General features: G+C 30.1%; 1 protein-coding gene across 1 annotated transcript; it reads left to right on the top strand.

Annotated features, from left to right (window-relative positions):
- The first annotated feature begins 65 nt into the window (after positions 1-65).
- On the top strand, positions 66-8,386 carry LOC119612727 (palmitoyltransferase Hip14). Its single transcript, XM_037968579.1, is given in 6 exon segments — positions 66-983; positions 985-1,032; positions 1,034-1,045; positions 3,958-4,632; positions 4,700-4,979; positions 7,042-8,386. Coding segments are annotated over 6 exon segments (1,938 nt in total). The 5' UTR covers positions 66-458; the 3' UTR covers positions 7,440-8,386.
- Positions 8,387-23,836: the final 15,450 nt, after the last annotated feature.

The raw sequence follows: 23,836 nt of genomic DNA, 5'->3' as shown, positions 1-23,836 counted from the left end.
TTATAATCTTGCTCCCTCTTGCGATAATTCTGTCAACTAAACACAAAATTGTCATCACACAGAGATTCTAATGTCACCACAACTGTCATGTTAAGAAAATTTACTGCTGAGAAAAAGTTTTTCTTCTTCGGGGCGATAAAAAAGCCATAATTTTTGTGAAAAAATCCACATAAAATATAAAGAAAATTACAAATAATTAATCACAAGTCTAAGATAAAAGTGTAAACTAAAGTTAAGAACAAAAAACAATAAAAACAAAAATGTTTTAAAGTGAGAATATCGGTAAAAAAAATCGTGCAAGGGTACGTAATAAATAAAAAAGAGGAGGTGGGTGAATCACCATTTGCACCATAAAATATCCTCTAAAAGAGTTGCAAAAAAAAGTTTTTTTTTGTGACTATTGAATAATCAAAAATTAAAGAAAACCTAAAAAGAATATCAACCAAATACTAAAAGAAATGTTTAAGAAACCACAAAACATGTATCAAAGTGCATGCAATGCAGCGACGACCGGGTCTTGTGCCCCCAACACAGAGGCAGAGCGTGAAGCCGAACGGCTGGGTGCCTTAATGGCTCAACAGCCACCAAGTGCACCCATTGAACCTGACTACAGTGGTTTTGACATTGTTAAAGCCACTCAGTATGGTGCTACAGCCAGAGTTAAGGAATTAGTGGAATCCGGTTGGGATGTTAATCAGCCGGACAGTGAAACGGTTACTTTATTGCATTGGGCTGCCATCAATAATCGCCGTGATATAATTAAGTACTTTTTGGAAAAAGGGGCTGTAGTTGATGCATTGGGTGGTGAACTTAATGCAACACCTCTGCATTGGGCCACAAGACAAGGTCATTTAGGTGCTGTTGTCCTCCTAATGGCGGCTGGTGCCGATCCGCGTATTCGCGATGCGGAGGGTTGTTCGTGCATACACATTGCAGCACAATTTGCACATACCGCTCTGGTGGCGTATTTCATAGCCAAGGGTTGTTGATCCGGATTTACAGGATCGTGGTGGTATGGCCGGCATAATGTGGGGCCGCATGGAAGGTGAGTGGATGTTTGATATATATATTTCTTTTGAAATCGACGACTAGATTATAGACTAGACTAAACTAGATATACTAGACTACTGACTAGGCTATAGTCCCAGACTTTAGACTACTATATCCAGACTTTAGACTAGGACTAGTAGGACTAGACTTTAACAGATATAGACAGACTATAACTAACTATAGACTAGCGTTAACTGACTGAAATACTATAGACTAGACTATAGACTAGATATAGACTAGACTATAAACTAGACTTGACCTATAGACTACTAGACTATAGACTAGGACTATAGACTAGACTAACTATAGACAGACTATAGACTAGGACTAAGACTAGACTATGCTCTATAGACTAGACTATTAGACTAGACTATAGATAGCTATAGACTAGACTATAAGACTATAGACTATACTATAGACTAGACTATAGACTAGACTATAGACTAGACTATAGACTAGACTATAGACTAGACTATAGACTAGACTATAGACTAGACTATACTAGACTATAGACTAGACTATAGACTAGACTAGACTATAGACTAGACTATAGACTAGACTATATAGACTAGACTATAGACTAGACTATAGACTAGACTATAGACTAGACTATAGACTAGACTATAGACTAGACTATAGACTAGACTATAGACTAGACTATAGACTAGACTATAGACTAGACTATAGACTAGACTATAGACTAGACTATAGACTAGACTATAGACTAGACTATAGACTAGACTATAGACTAGACTATAGACTAGACTATAGACTAGACTATAGACTAGACTATAGACTAGACTATAGACTAGACTATAGACTAGACTATAGACTAGACTATAGACTAGACTATAGACTAGACTATAGACTAACTATAGACTAGACTGTAGACTAGACTATAGACTAGACTATAGACTAGACTATAGACTAGACTATAGACTAGACTATACTAGACTATAGACTAGACTATAGACTAGACTATAGACTAGACTATAGACTAGACTATAGACTAGACTATAGACTAGACTATAGACTAGACTATAGACTAGACTATAGACTAGACTATAGACTAGACTATAGACTAGACTATAGACTAGACTATAGACTAGACTATAGACTAGACTATAGACTAGACTATAGACTAGACTATAGACTAGACTATAGACTAGACTATAGACTAGACTATAGACTAGACTATAGACTAGACTATAGACTAGACTATAGACTACTAGACTAGACTATAGACTAGACTATAGACTAGACTATAGACTAGACTATAGACTAGACTATAGACTAGACTATAGACTAGACTATAGACTAGACTATAGACTAGACTATAGACTAGACTATAGACTAGACTATAGACTAGACTATAGACTAGACTATAGACTAGACTATAGACTAGACTATAGACTAGACTATAGACTAGACTATAGACTAGACTATAGACTAGACTATAGACTAGACTATAGACTAGACTATAGACTAGACTATAGACTAGACTATAGACTAGACTAGACTAGACTATAGACTAGACTATAGACTAGACTATAGACTAGACTATAGACTAGACTATAGACTAGACTATAGACTAGACTATAGACTAGACTATAGACTAGACTATAGACTAGACTATAGACTAGACTATAGACTAGACTATAGACTAGACTATAGACTAGACTATAGACTAGACTATAGACTAGACTATAGACTAGACTATAGACTAGACTATAGACTAGACTATAGCTAGACTATAGACTAGACTATAGACTAGACTATAGACTAGACTATAGACTAGACTATAGACTAGACTATAGACTAGACTATAGACTAGACTATAGACTAGACTATAGACTAGACTAGAGACTAGACTATAGACTAGACTATAGACTAGACTATAGACTAGACTATAGACTAGACTATAGACTAGACTATAGACTAGACTATAGACTAGACTATAGACTAGACTATAGACTAGACTATAGACTAGACTATAGACTAGACTATAGACTAGACTATAGACTAGACTATAGACTAGACTATAGACTAGACTATAGACTAGACTATAGACTAGACTATAGACTAGACTATAGACTAGACTATAGACTAGACTATAGACTAGACTATAGACTAGACTATAGACTAGACTATAGACTAGACTATAGACTAGACTATAGACTAGACTATAGACTAGACTATAGACTAGACTATAGACTAGACTATAGACTAGACTATAGACTAGACTATAGACTAGACTATAGACTAGACTATAGACTAGACTAGACTAGACTATAGACTAGACTATAGACTAGACTATAGACTAGACTATAGACTAGACTATAGACTAGACTATAGACTAGACTATAGACTAGACTATAGACTAGACTATAGACTAGACTATAGACTAGACTATAGACTAGACTATAGACTAGACTATAGACTAGACTATAGACTAGACTATAGACTAGACTATAGACTAGACTATAGACTAGACTATAGACTAGACTATAGACTAGACTATAGACTAGACTATAGACTAGACTATAGACTAGACTATAGACTAGACTATAGACTAGACTATAGACTAGACTATAGACTAGACTATAGACTAGACTATAGACTAGACTATAGACTAGACTATAGACTAGACTATAGACTAGACTATAGACTAGACTATAGACTATACTATAGACTAGACTATAGATTAGACTATAGACTGAACTATAAAGTAGACTATGGATTATACTATAGACTATACTATAAACTATAAAGTAGACTATAGATTATACTATAGACTATACTATAGACTAGACTATAGACTATAGGGAGAATTTTCTAAAGAGAAAATTTCCCTAAACAGGAAATAATTCTTAAAATTACGATTTTTTCTATGAAAACCTTCTCTAGGTTTGTGCTTTGGATCCCGTACGTTTGTTACTAACACTCGGTGCAAATCCTGCCATGGTTGATTATACACATGGCAATACCGCCTTACATTGGGCCATTTTGGCACGTAATGCCACAGCGATTAATACTTTAGTTCTAAAATCCAAAGCTTCCTTAGATGTACCCAATTTACGTGGGGAAACACCACTAACAATGCTTGAGTCACAATCGGGGGCCGTCTGGATAAGTGCTAAAGTAATGGAACGTATTAAAGATGCTGCATTATCGTCACAACAAAGAAGATCTCTAATGACTCGGGTCAAACATGACAAACGTTTGCGTTGGTGGTCCATGGTAGCATGTCCCTTTACTGCCTTCTATTTGGCTGGTGTTATTTTCACTCTTAACACATTGTACATTATAAAGTTCTTTTTATTGGGTTGTCTCTATGCGGTATTTCATACTTTAGGGAAAGCACTGTTCGATGATCATTTAATGGCTCTATTGCCATTGAGTGTGTATTGTGCTACGAAAGCCTGGTTTTATATAACCTGGTTTGTGTATATTGTCGATGCAGTATCGTTTGGTACCACAGTGCTGTTTTTAATATGTTCGGGGGGTTTGTGGTTATGTTTTCTGAAATCGTGGAAAGGCGATCCCGGCATAATACAACCTACACAGGAACAAAGATTTAAGGTTTGTATACACTTCAATTCAAAACTATTTAAATATTTATAACAGTATTCTTTTCTGTTTTTTTTAGACCATTGTGGAATTGTCGGAACGTGGTGGCATTGGATTTGAACCCTCTTCATTTTGTTCAGGTTGTTTAGTAAGACGTCCTATACGTTCTAAACATTGCAGTGTTTGTGATCGTTGTGTGGCTCGTTTTGATCATCATTGTCCCTGGGTTGGCAATTGTATTGGCTTAAAGAATCATACCTATTTTATGGGTTTCCTGTGGATGCTGTTGGTTATGTGCGGTTGGATGATTTATGGTGGCTCTTTTTATTATATGAATAGTTGTAATGTACATTTTGATGGTGAGTAATTGGGGAGCTTATTGGTTTTATTATGAAATTGTTAAAACTTACCACTATGGACTATAGACTATAGATAAGACTATAGACTAAAATGTAGGTAAGGCCACACTAGACTATAGACTAGACTATACACTAGACTATACACTAGACTATAGACTAGACTATAGACTAGACTATAGACTAGACTATAGACTAGACTATAGACTAGACTATAGACTAGACTATAGACTAGACTATAGACTAGACTATAGACTAGACTATAGACTAGACTATAGACTAGACTATAGACTAGACTATAGACTAGACTATAGACTAGACTATAGACTAGACTATAGACTAGACTATAGACTAGACTATAGACTAGACTATAGACTAGACTATAGACTAGACTATAGACTAGACTATAGACTAGACTATAGACTAGACTATAGACTAGACTATAGACTAGACTATAGACTAGACTATAGACTAGACTATAGACTAGACTATAGACTAGACTATAGACTAGACTATAGACTAGACTATAGACTAGACTATAGACTAGACTATAGACTAGACTATAGACTAGACTATAGACTAGACTATAGACTAGACTATAGACTAGACTATAGACTAGACTATAGACTAGACTATAGACTAGACTATAGACTAGACTATAGACTAGACTATAGACTAGACTATAGACTAGACTATAGACTAGACTATAGACTAGACTATAGACTAGACTATAGACTAGACTATAGACTAGACTATAGACTAGACTATAGACTAGACTATAGACTACTATACTAGACTAGACTATAGACTACTATAGACTAGACTATAGACTAGACTATAGACTAGACTATAGACTAGACTATAGACTAGACTATAGACTAGACTATACTAGACTATAGACTAGACTATAGACTAGACTATAGACTAGACATAGACTAGACTATAGACTAGACTATAGACTAGACTATAGACTAGACTATAGACTAGACTATAGACTAGACTATAGACTAGACTATAGACTAGACTATAGACTAGACTATAGACTAGACTATAGACTAGACTATAGACTAGACTATAGACTAGACTATAGACTAGACTATAGACTAGACTATAGACTAGACTATAGACTAGACTATAGACTAGACTATAGACTAGACTATAGACTAGACTATAGACTAGACTATAGACTAGACTATAGACTAGACTATAGACTAGACTATAGACTAGACTATAGACTAGACTATAGACTAGACTATAGACTAGACTATAGACTAGACTATAGACTAGACTATAGACTAGACTATAGACTAGACTATAGACTAGACTATAGACTAGACTATAGACTAGACTATAGACTAGACTATAGACTAGACTATAGACTAGACTATAGACTAGACTATAGACTAGACTATAGACTAGACTATAGACTAGACTATAGACTAGACTATAGACTAGACTATAGACTAGACTATAGACTAGACTATAGACTAGACTATAGACTAGACTATAAGACATAGACTATAGACTAGATATAGACTAGACTATAGACTAGACTATGACTAGACTAAGACTAGACTATAGACTAGACATAAACTGACTATAGACTAGGACTATCGACTAGACTATAGACTAGACTATACTAGTACTATAGATTAGACTATAGACTAGATATAGACTGGGACTATAGACTAGACTATAGACTAGACTATAGACTAGACTATAGACTAGACATGACTAGATATCGGACTAGACTATAGACTAGACTATAGACTAGACATAGACTGACTATAGACTGAATATAGACTAGATATAGACTAGACTATAGCACCTAGACTATAGATAGGTACTATAGACAGAACTATAGACTAGACTATCGACTAGACTATAGAACTAGACTATAGCTAGATATAGGACTAGACTATAGCACTAGACTATAGACTAGGACATAGACTAACTATAGATAGACTATAGACTACCACCATAGACTTGACTTGACTAGACTATAGATGTATACTAATTACTAATATATTTCTAATATACTTTCATGTTTGTCTGTCACATTAAGATTTTCTTGCCGCATTACGTGCTATTGGTGACTGTAACGCCTGGATTGGCTGGGTCATGGCCAACGCTCTGCTACACATGTCCTGGGTCATACTACTTACCATCTGTCAAACATATCAAGTTATATGTTTAGGCATGACCACCAACGAACGCATGAATCGTGGAAGATATCGACATTTTCAAGCACGCAATGGTCAGTCACCATTTACTCGTGGTGCTTTTAATAATTTAGTCGATTTTCTGGAATGTACATGTTTTGGTTTGTTTAAACCCAAACGTATCGATTGGATGAACTATTACGATTATGATGTACAAGCAAATAAAACTATAGAACAAGAACCATTGCTGCGCAATGGTGAGGAATCAGCGACTGCTTCACATAACTTTCAGTATGTGTAGGACAAGTCGAATCGGGATGCGATGACGCGCAAAGCACCCATAGCTAATGTTTAAATCAAAGAAAAAAAACAAAACAAATTAACCCAGAAGCATTAAACCAAGGTAATATTGACTTATTTATTATGATTTTTTATTATTTTTTTATAAATTTATGTTTTTTTTAGTATAAAACTTAGTTAAGTTAAAGCTTTCAAATTTATAGGTGTATGTATTTGTATTTATTACTTTATTTCTAAAACAAAAACACAAAACACAAAGCTTTTTTTATTTATATATATAAAAGAAAATATAAGTATTTATTTAGCGAAGTATTAATTAATTTGTGCTAATATTTTCCATTAATATTTTAAATTTTTTATGTTTTTTTTTACAAACTGCTAATTTTTTGTACACTTTTTTATATTTAGCCCGAAAAAGCCATATTTTTTATGTTGTAAATGTAATTTAAACCACCTTATAAAGTAAAAAACATATGAATTCAAATATTAAGCGAAATAATTATTATAATATTTATATAGAAATTTATTAAACTTTTTGTAAACAATTCCAAAACAACGTCATCGCAAACCGATTCTTTGTACTATATATATACATATATTAGAGAGAAATCGTAATGTTTAAATAATTTTGTACTATTGTGTAACATTATTGAAAAATTTTCTCTTACTACGTTTGCTTTTTTCCAAAAACTTCCTCTTTATTATTAAAAAAAGAAATTACAAAACGATTAAAAAGACATGTAAATTATTTTCTTTTTTCTTAGTTTTTAAGATTAAAAAACGATAATAATAAATACTTTTTGTAAAGTATTTTAAAGTTAAAAATTAATTTATAGAATAACCACAAGCTACTTAAATAGGAATTGTTTTATTTTCATTTTTGCGCCACCCTAATAAAAAGTATGAATAATTAGGAGAAATTCGAATGGGAGTGAATGTTTGTTTTCGGACTTGACTTTAGAATAGACTAGGGCAATTCTAGCTTAGTTCAAGTTCAGTTCTAGTTCAGTTCTAGTTCAGTTCTAGTTCAGTTCTAGTTCAGTTCTAGTTCAGTTCTAGTTCAGTTCTAGTTCAGTTCTAGTTCAGTTCTAGTTCAGTTCTAGTTCAGTTAGTTCTATTTTCTAGTTTCAGTTTAGTTCAGTCTAGTTCAGTTCTAGTTCAAGTTCTAGTTCAGTTCTAGTTCAGTTCTAGTTCAGTTCTAGTTCATGATTCTAGTTTCAGTTCTAGTTCAATTCTAGTTCAGTTCTAGTTCAGTTCTAGTTCAGTTCTAGTTCAGTCTAGTTCAGTTCTAGTTCATTCTAGTTCAGTTCTAGTTCAGTCTAGTTCAGTTCTAGTTCAGTTCTAGTTCAGTTCTAGTTCAGTTCTAGTTCAGTTCTAGTTCATAATTCTAGTTCAGTTCTAGTTCAGTTCTAGGTTCAGTTCTATGTTCAGTTCTATTCAGTTCTAGTTCAGTTTCTAGATTCAGTTCAGTTCAGTTCTAGTTCAGCATTTCTAGTTCCCAGTTCTAGTTCTAGTTCAGTTCTAGTTGTCAGGTCTAGTTCAGTTCTAGTTCAGTTCTAGTTTCAGTTCTAGTTCAGTTCTAGTTCAGTTCTAGTTCATTCTAGTTCAGTTCTAGTTCAGTTCTAGTTCAGTTCTAGTTCAGTTCTAGTTCAGTTCTAGTTCAGTTCTAGTTCAGTTCTAGTTCAGTTCTAGTTCAGTTCTAGTTCAGTTCTAGTTCAGTTCTAGTTCAGTTCTAGTTCAGTTCTAGTTCAGTTCTAGTTCAGTTCTAGTTCAGTTCTAGTTCAGTTCTAGTTCAGTTCTAGTTCAGTTCTAGTTCAGTTCTAGTTCAGTTCTAGTTCAGTTCTAGTTCAGTTCTAGTTCAGTTCTAGTTCAGTTCTAGTTCAGTTCTAGTTCAGTTCTAGTTCAGTTCTAGTTCAGTTCTAGTTCAGTTCTAGTTCAGTTCTAGTTCAGTTCTAGTTCAGTTCTAGTTCAGTTCTAGTTCAGTTCTAGTTGAGTTCTAGTTCAGTTCTAGTTCAGTTCTAGTTCAGTTCTAGTTCAGTTCTAGTTCAGTTCTAGTTCAGTTCTAGTTCAGTTCTAGTTCAGTTCTAGTTCAGTTCTAGTTCAGTTCTAGTTCAATTCTAGTTCAGTTCTAGTTCAGTTCTAGTTCTAGTTCAGTTCTAGTTTAGTTCTAGTTAAGTTCTAGTTCAATTCTAGTTCAGTTCGAGTTAAGTTCTGGACGTTACTATAGATTAGACTATAAGTAATTGGACTATAGACTCGACTAGACATTTCCGTTAAGAAAAAATTAACCCATGGCCCCTACAAATTTACACTACTAAGAGCTTACTTGTAATTAACTTTAATCCTATAACATATACTCCAACCTCCATGAATACAAAATATTTCAATAATAATTTTGAAACCAGCTCATTTATAAATATAAAATTACACATTTACACTTTATTACATTGCAACACAATAAATTTAAAAATTTTAAATAAAAAAAAACGAAATTTAAACACCAAATATTACAAAAGTTTCTTTTTTTAAGAAAATTGTTACAAATTTATTAACAACGTTTTTTTATGCAAATAAATACCAAAACAATAAAAATTTCATATTAAAGAGAAATTGATAAAAAAAAAACATAATTAATTTGCACTTAAGTCTAGTCATAACTTAAATATTAATTAATTTAAAAATTATACTAAAACAACCTAAACAGCACACACACAATTTTTTAATAATAATTTTATTTTTTACCAAAACTTTAAGCGTAATTAAAAAAAGAAAAACCACGTTATTACAAAATCAAATTAAATTATATAAAATGTTTATAACTATATATATGAAATGAGAAAAAAAGCAAAAAAACCAAGAAAAATGTTACTTAAAAATTGCATTTAAATAAATAAATTTACGAGTAATTATTGTAATATATAAATAAAATTTCCACAAATAGTTATTTTTTCAAATTTTATAAAAGCGTTATTAAATTTTAGTTCTCTGTTTTATGATTTCATTCTTTTAAAAGCTGCTCAACTAAGTTCTCTTTTTTTAACTGTAAACACAGCTACATACATAAATCTTATAAGTCATCCATGTATTTTAGAATATTTATGACTGATTTTGTTACTCTTTAAAAAAATATATATTTATCAAAATATATGTATGAACTGATTTTCGGCTTGTTATTTTTATACTAAACATTGAACTATGAAGAAACAAAACAAAAATTAACTAGAGTCTAAAACTATTTAGGGAGTTGTTTATAACTTAATAAATATGCACTTGATTAAAACATATTTCATTTAAAATCTTGAAGATTTTTTTGTTGCCTTCAGCACCATTTTGTTTTTCCTAGGGGATGGCTTAAGAGGTATAAGAATTTCTTATTTTGTATAGTTTTGTTCTAGTTCATTTCAGTTCTAGTTCGGTTCTAGTTTAATTCTAGTTTAGTTCTAGTTCTAGTTCAGTTCAGTTCTAGTTCAGTTCAGTTCTAGTTCAGTTCTAGTTTAGTTCTAGTTCAGTTCTAGTTCAGTTCTAGTTCAGTTCAAGTTCAGTTCTAGTTCAGTTCTAGTTCAGTTCTAGTTCAGTTCTAGTTCAGTTCTAGTTCAGTTCTAGTTCAGTTCTAGTTCAGTTCTAGTTCAGTTCTAGTTCAGTTCTAGTTCAGTTCTAGTTCAGTTCTAGTTCTAGTTCAGTTCTAGTTCAGTTCTAGTTCAGTTCTAGTTCAGTTCTAGTTCAGTTCTAGTTCAGTTCTAGTTCAGTTCTAGTTCAGTTCTAGTTCAGTTCTAGTTCAGTTCTAGTTCAGTTCTAGTTCAGTTCTAGTTCAGTTCTAGTTCAGTTCTAGTTCAGTTCTAGTTCAGTTCTAGTTCAGTTCTAGTTCTGGTCTAGTTCTGTTCTAGTTCTGTTCTAGTTCTGTTTTAGTTCAGTTCTAGTTCTGTTCTAGTTCTGTTATAGTTCAGTTCTAGTTCAGTTCTAGTTCAGTTCTAGTTCAGTTCTAGTTCAGTTCTAGTTCTGTTCTAGTTCTGTTCTAGTTCAGTTCTAGTTCAGTTCTAGTTCAGTTCTAGTTCAGTTCTAGTTCAGTTCTAGTTCAGTTCTAGTTCAGTTCTAGTTCAGTTCTAGTCTAGTTCAGTTCTAGTTCAGTTCTAGTTCAGTTCTAGTTCATTTTTAGTTCTGTTCTAATTCTGTTATAATTGTTAATTTTAATTAATTTAATTAATTAATTAATTAATTAATGTTAATTTTTAAAACATTTGTTTTAAATGCGCAATATTTCATTATTATATTAAACTTAGCAATATCAAGCCATAAGACAAAGTTACAAAATTTTCTTTACTACTTTCTAAATACCCATTTTTTCTACACAATAAAATAAATTTATTTTATAATTTAAACAAACAAAATATTATTCCATTTTATGCTTAAATAAAAGAAAACAAATAAATAAAGTAATATTCACAATATTCCGTAAACTGTAACTTAACAAGTCCATGAATAAATACTAATATAAATGTTGCAAAAGAAAATTGAATAAAAAATAATGTCTTTGAAAACTTATTTTACAAAAATATTGTGAAAATGTTGCTCTAAATGTTTTTGCATTAAATTACCTCAAAAGCCTTTTTATAGTTTTATATAAAAATTTATTTGTATAAATATTTTATTTTTGTGTGGTATTTATTAATAAATAATATAAAAAAATAAATAAATAATTTAAGCTATTTATAAATAAATTATAATTATAAAAAATCATTAAAACAATGATTTGTTCAAATTGTTTAATTATTATTAATAACAACAACAACAAAACAAAATATCTTTCTATGTACTATTTGTGTGTAAATGTCATTATAAAGAAAATACAAAAAAATATTAAAATTTATAAGTAACCAACCAAGCAAGTGTAAATGAAAATAAGAGAATTGCAAAAGAAAATTCTAGACAAAATTCTAAAATTAAACGTAATCGAACATAAAAGATTTAAAACTAAATAAAAGACATTAAAAAAATCACTTATTAGTTTATTAACAATTAGTATATGAATACATATTATAAAAAAAAATAAAAAAAAAATCAAAGATCAAAAAACACAAACAACAAAAAAAAACAAACAAAATTCGAAGATTAACAATATAAAAGAGAAATAAATAAAAAACTTCAATAAAAATATTAAAAACAAAAGATTTTTATTTTAAATTTTCAGGAATGAATGGGGGAGAATACCGTGTAATTAATACTTTATGTGTTTAAATAATGAGGGCTTGATATGCTATAAATATTGAGTTTTCTGTTAGAAAGATTATAGACTGCCCAATAGGCAAGATTATAGACTGTTCTATACACAAGACTATAGACTGTTCTATACTGAAGACTATAGACTGTTCTATACTAAAGACTTTAAAAACCCAGCAACCACACTTCCACCAACACCCCACCCCCATCATAGCACATAGTCGTCATCATCATCAACAACATGCACATACCACTCAATGTCACGAAGCATTCAGTTCTATACTCAAGACTATAGACTGTTCTATAGTCAAGACTATAGACTGTTCTATAGTCAAGACTATTGACTGTTCTGTAGCCAAGACTTTAGTGTGTTCTATAGTCAAGACTTTAGACTGCTCTATAGTCAAGACTATAGACTTTTCTATAGTCAAGACTATAGGCTATTCTATAGTCAACACTATAGACTTTTCTATAGTCAACACTATAGACTGTTCAATAGTTAAACTATAGACTGTTCTGTAGACAAGACTATAGACTCTTCTTTAGCCCAGACTATAAACTGTTCTGTAGACAAAACTATAGACTATTCAATAGTCAAACTAGACTGTTCTGTAGACAAAACTATAGACTATTCTATAGTCAAGACTGTAGACTGTTCTATAGTTTTGACTATAGACTGTTCTATAGTCAAGACTTATAGATTGTTCTAAAGTCAGGACTGAAGACTGTTCTATAATCAAGACTATAGACTGTTTTAAAGTCAAGATTATAGACTCTTCTATAGCCCAGACTATAGACTGTTCTATAGCCCAGACTATAGATTGTTCTATAACCCAGACTGTAGAGTGTTCTATAACCCAGAGTAAGAATGTTCTATAGCCTAGACTATAGACAGTTCTATAGTCCAGACTATAGACTGTTCTATAGTCAAGACTATATACTGTCTGTAGTCAAGAATATAGACTGTTCTATAGTCAATACTATAGACTGTTCTATAGTCAAGACTATAGACTGTTCTATAGTCAATACTATAGACTGTTCTATAGTCAAGACTATAGACTGTTCTATAGTCAAGACTATAGACTGTTCTATAGTCAAGACTATAGACTGTTCTATAGTCAAGACTATAGACTGTTCTAAAAACAGTCTATATATAGTCTTCACTATAGAATACTCTATAGTCTTCACTATAGAATAGTCTATAGTCTTCTCTACAGTCTATAGTCTTGACTATAGAACAGTCTATATCCTTGACTATAGAACAGTCTATATCCTTGACTATAGAACAGTCTATAGTCTTGACTATAGATTTTGATTATAGAACAGTCTATAGTCTGGACTATAGAACAGTCTATAGTCTGGACTATAGAACAGTCTATTGTCTTGACTATAGAACAGTCTATAGTCTTGACTATAGAACAGTCTATAGTATTGACTATAGAACAGTCTATAGTCTTGAATATAGAACAGTCTATAGTCTTGACTATAGAACAGTCTATAGTCTGGACTATAAAACAGTCTATAGTCTGGACTATAGAACAGTCTGTAGTCTGGACTATAGAACAGTCTATAGTCTTGACTATAGAACAGTCTATAGTCTGGACTATAGAACAGTCTATAGTCTGGACTATAGAACAGTCTATAGTCTGGACTATAGAACAGTCTATAGTCTGGACTATAGAACAGTCTATAGTCTGGACTATAGAACAGTCTATAGTCTGGACTATAGAACAGTCTATAGTCTGGACTATAGAACAGTCTATAGTCTGGACTATAGAACAGTCTATAGTCTGGACTATAGAACAGTCTATAGTCTGGACTATAGAACAGTCTATAGTCTGGACTATAGAACAGTCTATAGTCTGGACTATAGAACAGTCTATAGTCTTGACTACAAAACAATCTATTGTCTAGAGTATAGAACTGTCTACAGTCTAGACTATAGAACAGTCTATAGTCTTGACTATAGAACAGTCTATAGTCTTGACTATAGAACAGTCTATAGTCTTGACTATAAAACAGTCTACAGTCTTGACTATAGAACAGGCTATAATCTTGCCTATAGAACAGTCTATAGTCGTGACTATAGAACAGTCCATAGTCTTGACTATAGAACAGTCTATAGTCGTGACTATAGAACAGTCTATAGTCGTGACTATAGAACAGTCTATAGTCTTGACTATAAAACAGTCTATAGCCTGGACTATAGAACAGTCTATATTCTTGACTATAGAACAGTCTATAGTCTTGACTATAGAACAGTCTATAGTCTTGACTATAGAACAGTCTATAGTCTTGACTATAGAACAGTCTATAGTCTTGACTATAGAACAGTCTATAGTCTTGACTATAGAACAGTCTATAGTCTTGACTATAGAACAGTCTATAGTCTTGACTACAGAACAGTCTATAGTCTTGACTATAAAACAGTGTACAGTTTTGACTATAGAACTTTCTATAGTCTAGACTTTAGATCAGATATACCTATCTAATACTACCACCTAGACTCCCTGGCCTCTCTAGATCTTATTTGTAAGCATATCAATATCAATCGAAAATAAATTAAACCTTAATATATATATATAACCTGACATCGCATGGAAAAGGGTTTCAAAAGTTTTGATCTCTTTTTCATTGAAATAAAACACATGTTTTTTTATATATTTTAATTTATTCCTTTCTTTTACCATGTATTTCAATTTATTTTTTTCTTGTTTATTAAATTTCTTAATAAATTTTGAGATTATTACAAATTACACAAATGATAATTATAAAAAAAATTGATTTTTTTTCCATATAGATATTGTATAAAAAATGGTTTTTAAAGTTAGAAAATAAAGCCAAACTTAAGTAGTTTTTTTGTTTAACGGTTTTACAAAAGGTATTAGGAATAGTACTTATAGTTTAATACAAATATAGTTTTTCTTTTTTTATATTTTATTAAATTTTTTTTTGGTACTTAAAATTAAAGTTAAGCCTATGATATATAATTTGTTTTTTTTTTTAATTTCTTTATTTAGCTTTAAATTTAAAATATTTTTATCAAAAAAGTTATTTTTTTAGCCGTTTATAACGTTTTAAGTTTTTTTTATATATATAAAAAAAATTATGGATTAGGCGCAGTTTACAGAGCTTTCCAATGATGTATGTATATAGTTTTTTTTTTTTTTGGTTTAAATGATTTTATGTATATGTTTTATATAGGTGGGTTTATTTTTTTTTTATTGCTGAAAATATTCTACATAAGAAGCGATAAATATCGTTATATGGTTCGATCCGTTTTGTCGTTAAAGTTTTATTTTTTTCTGATAAATATGTTTAAGGCATTTAATGTGGTTTAAAAGTAAGCTTTTGATCTAGTCTGGATTTTAGCGTCCTCAATGTGTGGATAAATATCGGAATATTTGTCGTTTATCAAATTATTGGTTCAAAATTTACTTTGAAATGTGTCCTTTCTGTCGCAACTTTATATTTTATATAGTAGAATATTTCAAGTCGATTATTGACCGACCGATCTTTTGTTTGGTGTTTCTTATATTGTATCATTTAGCAAAAATAGTTTAATATAAATATTTATATTTCTTGATATCTACAGTTAATAATTTGTCAAAGCTTGGTCTTTTTTTGTCTTAATAATTCTGAAAATAATTAAAAAGTACTTCTTATTAAAGCATATAATTTAAGTCAGGCTAATGAAGCTTATATTAATTTGGGTTTTCATTTCTTTTGTTTTCCCAAGCTCTGTAAACTGTTTGGGGGCGGGGTACTAAGAGATCGGTTGAGAAACTTAAATAAATATTGAAATTATAGAAAATTAATTAATAAATTAAAACAGAAATAAACAAATAAGGTTGTTATTGGTCTTAATAATTTGATGAAATAAGGGACCTAGATGAAACCCTGATGAAACAAGGGACCTAGATCCATTCTGAATCTATTTTAGGATTCAGCATGGGAATTTAGGTGAGTTTCCAGCCACATTCGGCCAAAAGTTTTCGAGATTAAAGCAAACAAAAAAATAAATTTGAAATTTTGTTATAGTATGGGACCTAAGTCCAACATTCATCAAAATTTATGATTTTTTTTTTACTTTTTTTCAAACTCTGGAACTACTGGCCGGATCTGGCTGGAAACTCACCATTCTGGTAAAATCTAATGCTGAATTCAAAAATGTACTCAGAATGGTCCTGGGACCAATATTTAAACAAAATGTCCGAAATTTTTTTTAAATTAAACAATTTCTAATACTATAACGGGGTCTTGAGGTCTAAAGCTAAAAAAACTTGACATTCATTTGATGAAACAATGGATCTAGGTCCATTCTGAGTCCATTTTCGGATTCAGCTTGGGATTTTACCAGAAAGGTGAGTTTCCAACCAGATTCGGCCAGTATTTTTCGAGTTTAAAGCAAACAAAAAAATAAATTTGAAATTTTGTTGTAGTATGGATCCTATTTTCAACATTCAACAAAATTTCTGATTTTTTTTTTACTTTTCTTCAAACTTGGGAACTACTGGCTGGAAACTCAACTTTCTAGTAAAATCCCATACTGAATCCAAAAATGGACTCAGAATGGTTCTGGGAGCAATATTTCATCATTGTATAGGGGTCTTGAGGCATAGAGATGCAAAAATATTTGAAATTATTTGCTGGCAGGAACAGAACCATAACAGAACTAAAACTGAACTAGAACTGAAGAGAATTGAACTAAAACTGAAGTGGAATTGTTTCAGATTTTGAACTGAATAAAAGACTAAAAAATTTGGTTTATTTGTATCTTTATTTCAGATTATTGTTATTATCTTATATATACCACTAATTGTATTGACTTAATACGATGTTTAAAAAGTCTGATGCTGATCCCACAATGATGATAGATGCTGCCTCATCATCATTAGCCACAACGATGAAATTCAACATAACAAATCGTTTTAGTCCAATTTCTATAACCATAAACTGGTAAGAGGGGTTCTATGCGTGGTATTGTGAATTATGGACCTATCCTCATCTGCTTATACAACAATTATTTGTTTCGAATTTTATTGTGGGTGGACCTTAAATGGGTAGTAGGGTTATATAAGGACCAATTCTCATCAAAGTCGGTAGGACGATTTCAGTTTCTTATTTATGTCAAATTTCATAGATCTACTCGTATTTTTAAGCCAATCATTTCTACAGGGGACCTTATATGGCGGGTAGGGTCAATTATGGACCCATCCTTTTAAAATTTGGTACACAGATTTTTTTACATGTCTATGTCCAATTATATTGCTGTAGAGTTATATTTAAGCTAGAAATAATAATTATAATATTTTTTTAAAGGATCCTTATATGGGCGATAGGCCCATTTATGATCCGGGCCAATTATGATACATCGCGTTTGCTTCTGAACTAGAACTGAATTAGAACTGAACCATAACTGAACCAAAACTTAACCAGAACTGAACCATAACTGAACTAGAACTGAAGTAGAACTGAACTAGAACAGAACTAGAACTGAATTAGAACTGAACTAGAACAAAACTAGAACAGAACTAAAACAGAACTAGAACAGAACTATAACAGAACTAGAACAGAACTAGAACAGAACTAGAACAGAACTAGAACAGAACTAGAACAGAACTAGAACAGAACTAGAACAGAACTAGAACAGAACTAGAACTGAACTAGAACAGAACTAGAATAGAACTAGAACATAACTAGAACAGAACTAGAACAGAACTAGAACAAAACTAGAACAGAACTAGAACACAACTAGAGCAGAACTAGAACAGAACTAGAACAGAACAGAACTAGACAAGAACTAGAACAGAACTACAACAGAACTACAACAGAACTAGAACTGAACCGAACTAGAGCAGAACTAGAATAGAACAGAACTAGAAGAACTTGAACGGAACTAGAAAAAAACTAGAACAAAACTAGAACAGAATTAGAACTAGAATAGAATTATAACAGAATTTGAACAGAACTAGAACAGAACAGAAATAGAACAGAATTATAACAGAACTAGAAGTAAACTAGAACAGAACTTTAACAGAACTAGAACTAAACTAGAACAGAACTATAACAAACTAGAACAGAACTAGAACAAATCTAGAACAGATCTAGAACAGAACTAGAACAGAACAGAACTAGAACAGAACTAGAACAGAACTAGAACAGAACTAGAACAGAACTAGAACAGAACCAGAACAGAACTAGAACAGAACTAGAACAGAACTAGAACAGAACTAGAACTAGAACAGAACTAGAACAGAACTAGAACAGAACTAGAATAGAACTAGAACGGAACAGAACTAGACAAGAACTACAACAGAACTAGAATAGAACTAGGACAGACCTAGAACTAAACTAGAACAGAACTAAACTAGAACTGAACTAGAACTAAACTAGAACAGAACTAGAAGTAAACTAGAACATAACTAAAACAGAACTAGAACAGAACTAGAACAGAACAGAACTAGAACAGAACTAGAACTGAACTAGAACAGAACTAGAACAGAACTAGAACAGAACTAGAACAGAACTGGAACAGAACTAGAACAAAACTAGAACTGAAGTAGAACTGAACTAGAACAGAACTAGAACAGAACTAGAACATAACTAGAACAGAACTAGAACAGAACTAGAACAGAACTAGAACTGAACTAGAACAGAACTTGAACAGAACTAGAACTGAACTAGAACCCAACTCGAACTGATCCAGTTCAGAAGTAGAACTGAACCAGAACTGAACTAGGACTAAAGTAGAACTGAGTTTGTTAAACAGTGTACATATATTTGTGCAATTCTTTAAATTTGGATGAAAATTAAAACAATAAAATAAAATTAAAAAAATAAAAGAAAACATTGGTGGTAAATTAAAACTTTATTATCATTTTGATTTTCTGAATTTCTTTTGCTTTTTCTTTTCTGGTGTTTAAGCTTAAAACTTAATATTATTATTGTTTTTATTATAAATTTTTTCTCAACTTTTAACTAAATTAAAAAATATATTTAGATAAATTAAAAAAAAAATATATAAGTTAAAATTAAAGAAAAAAATGAACTTTTGTTAATTTAAAAATTAATAAACAATATAAAATGTATAATATTTTTTAAAATTAAAACACACGCAATTAAAAAATAAACTAAAATGTGTTAAAACAAAAAAATTAATAAAAATAATTGTAAAATACGTTTTATAAGAAATAAAGACTCTTTTTTAAATAAAACCTTTTTTTTTAAATATTTAATTAATTAAAAAAACTCTCTTATACCTTTAGGCGGGTTTAAATTATAATTAAGGATTTCTGGTATTTGTATTGTTGTTGTTTTTTTTTATTAAATATTATTTCCTTTGTTTATATTTTTGTTTGTTGTTAAATTATTAGTTAATATGTGAATGAGGGCAGGGAAGTAGTATTTAGTAGTTTTTTTAATATATTTTTTTATTTATATTTAAGATTGTATTAAAAAATATGTGGTTTTTTATATATATATTTCATTTTGTTTATTATTTTATATATATTTTTTCTTTTAGATATTTATTAAAAAATATATAAATATTTGATTTTTTTATTTTGTTTTGTATTAATAATTTTATTATTTTTTTTATTGCAAATATATAGATTTTTGCTTATAATGTTTTTTTTTTATTTGTTTGTTATAAAATTAAAGGGTTTTTGGTTTAATAACCATTTTTATATATATAAATTAGTATGTATATTTAATGTACCTATACAAATACATAGTGTTTTCTTTTTCATTCTTGCTTTATCTGTATATAAAGTTTTGTTATTAAATATTTAAATACATGTAGAAAAAAATTTTTAATTTCTTTTTATTATGTTATTTTAGAGTTTTTTTTAGTATTTTAAAGCAGTTTTTAATAAAACAAATTTAATTAAAAATGTTTAAATAAACATTGGTTAAATATTAAACAAATAAAATATTTAATAAAGAAGAAACGGTAAATTTGAATGAAAATGAATAGTCTAGTATATAGTCTAGTATTTAGTCTAGTATATAGCCTAGTCTTTAGTCTAGTCCATAGTCTAGTCTATAGTGTAGACTATAGTCTAGTCTATAGTCAAGTCTATGGACTAGTATATAGTCTAGTCTATAGTCTAGCCTATAGTCTAGTCTATAGTCTAGTCTATAGTCTAGTCTATAGTCTAGTCTGTAGTATAGTCTTTAGTCTAGTCTATAGTCTAGTCTATAGTATAGTTAATAGTCTAGTCTATAGTCTAGTCTATAGTCTAGTCTATAGTCTAGTCTATAGTCTAGTCTATAGTCTAGTCTATAGTCTAGTCTATAGTCTAGTCTATAGTCTAGTCTATAGTCTAGTCTATAGACTAGTCTATAGTCTAGTCTATAGTCTAGTCTATAGTCTAGTCTATAGTCTAGCCTATAGTCTAGTCTATAGTCTAGTCTATAGTCTAGCCTATAGTCTAGTCTATAGTCTAGTTAATAGTCTAGTCTATAGTCTAGTCTATAGTGTAGACTATAGTCTAGTCTATAGTCAAGTCTATGGACTAGTATATAGTCTAGTCTATAGTCTAGCCTATAGTCTAGTCTATAGTTTAGTCTATAGTCTAGTCTATAGTCTAGTCTATAGTCTTGTCTATAGTCTAGTCTATAGTCTAGTCTATAGTCTAGTCTATAGTCTAGTCTATAGTCTAGTCTATAGTCTAGTCTATAGTCTAGTCTATAGTCTAGTCTATAGACTAGTCTATAGTCTAGTCTATAGTCTAGTCTATAGTCTAGCCTATAGTCTAGTCTATAGTCTAGTCTATAGTCTAGTCTATAGTCTAGCCTATAGTCTAGTCTATAGTCTAGTTAATAGTCTAGTCTATAGTCTAGTCTATAGTCTAGTCTATAGTCTAGTCTATAGTCTAGTCTATAGTTTAGTCTATAGTCTAGTCTATAGTCTAGTCTATAGTTTAGTCTATAGTCTAGTCTAGTCTATAGTCTAGTCTATAGTCTAGTCTATAGTCTAGTCTATAGTCTAGTCTATAGTCTAGTCTATAGTCTAGTCTATAGTCTAGTCTATAGTCTAGTCTATAGTCTAGTCTATAGTCTAGTCTATAGTCTAGTCTATAGTCTAGTCTATAGTCTATAGTTAAGTCTATAGTTAAGTCTATAGTCTAGTCTATAGTCTAGTCTATAGTGTAGACTATAGTCTAGTCTATAGTTAAGTCTATAGTTAAGTCTATAGTTAAGTCTATAGTCTAGTCTATAGTCTAGTCTATAGTCTAGTCTATAGTCTAGTCTGTAGTCTAGTCTATAGTCTAGTCTATAGTCTAGTCTAGTCTAGTCTATAGTCTAGTCTATAGTCTAGTCTATAGTCTAGTCTATAGTCTAGTCTATAGTCTAGTCTATAGTCTAGTCTATAGTCTAGTCTATAGTCTAGTCTATAGTCTAGTCTATAGTCTAGTCTATAGTCTAGTCTATAGTCTAGTCTATAGTCTAGTCTAGTCTAGTCTAGTCTATAGTCTAGTCTATAGTCTAGTCTATAGTCTAGTCTATAGTCTGGTCTATAGTCTAGTCTATAGTCTAGTCTATAGTCTAGTCTATAGTCTGGTCTATAGTCTAGTCTATAGTCTAGTCTATAGTCTGGTATATAGTCCAATCTATAATCTAGTCTAGTCTAGTTTAAAGTCTGGTCTAACGTCTAGTCTATATTCTAGTCTATAATGTAGACTAAAGTCTAGTCTATAGTGTAGACTATAGTCTAGTCTATAGGGTAGACTATAGACTAGTCTATAGTGTAGTCTAGTCTATTGTGTAAATTATAGTCTAGTCTAGTCTATAGTGTAGACTTTAATATAGTCTATAGTGTAGATAGACTACAGTCTAATCTATAGTGTAGACTACAGTCTAATCTATAGTGTAGGCTATAATCTAGTGTATTGTGTAGATTATAGTCTAGTCTATAGTGTAGATTACAGTCCAGTTTATAGTCTAGCATATAGTCTATTCTATAGTCTAGTCTATTGTCTAGAATATAGTCTGGTCAATAGTTTAGACTAGGCTATAGTGTAGACTATAGTATAGTCTAGTTATAGTGTAGACTATAGTATAGTCTATTCTATAGTATGTATATATATATGTAGACTATAGTCTAATCTATAGTGTAGTCTATAGTCTACAATCATAGTCTACAATATACTATTATAGTCTAGTCTATAATCTAGTTTTGGAATTTTTTTCGAGAATTTTTTTAAAACTGTTTAAATAAAGTGTAAATTTTGAGAATTCATGATTTTCGATAAATTTGTGGTTCTTTTGTTTTAAAAAACTTCAAAATTTTACTGAAGTTTAAATTAGTTTTAGAATTTATTCAGTTTGTTCGAAGTTTCGAACTTAAGTTCGAACTGTTTTTAAAACTGTTTAAAGAAATTGCAGATCAGGAGAATAATAAGAAAATAATAATAATAATAAAAAAATAATTTCGAATGAAAATTTTGCCAAATAATGTTAGGTACTTTATTTAATTATTAGTTATTAGTTCAAAATTTTTTTAAATTTCTAAAATAAAATATACGTATTTGTTATAAATACTTATATTAACGAATGACAGAAAGATTGCTTTAAAAACAAAACGATCTTAAATTAAAATTTATAAACGAAAACTTTAATTTTTACATAATTTCAACATTCTTTCAATTATATTCGAATAACAAGTTGTTTGGACTTTCGTTTATTAAACATTTTTTTTTTCAAATTCGAAATCGTTTTATTTACAATTTTCGTTTAATATCAAAATAGCTATTGAGTGTCATAAAAAATTTTACAATTTCAACTTTAAAAAAAATTTCGTTTTGTAATTCAATTTATTTTCCAAAATTTCATTTCATTATAGGTTTTAAATAAGTCAAACGATATTTTGTTTAAATATTTATATAAATTTCAAATTTACCGTTAATTCTTTAAAAAATTTCTTTTATATATTTCTTTACATCAAAAAAAGTGTCAAATTAAATAAGAATTTTTATAAAAATAAAACAATTTAAGAAAACAAAAAAAAAAATTAAATTAAACATTAAGTGTTAATAATGATTTTTTCACTTCATTCAACAAATAAAATCTTAAAAAATAAATTACTTTTTTTTAAAAAATATATATTATTATAATAATATGCATTATTTTCAATTCTTTATTATTTTTTTTTGCATTTTTTTTTTTAGTTTTTTTAAA

This window comes from Lucilia sericata, unplaced genomic scaffold, assembly GCF_015586225.1.
Source record: "Lucilia sericata isolate MDLA Ls3-8-SP2 unplaced genomic scaffold, ASM1558622v1 Contig001815F_arrow, whole genome shotgun sequence".
Classification (NCBI taxonomy): Eukaryota; Metazoa; Arthropoda; class Insecta; order Diptera; family Calliphoridae; genus Lucilia; species Lucilia sericata.
The sequence above is the reverse complement of the archived record's forward strand: the minus strand, read 5'-3'. Positions and strand labels throughout refer to the sequence as shown.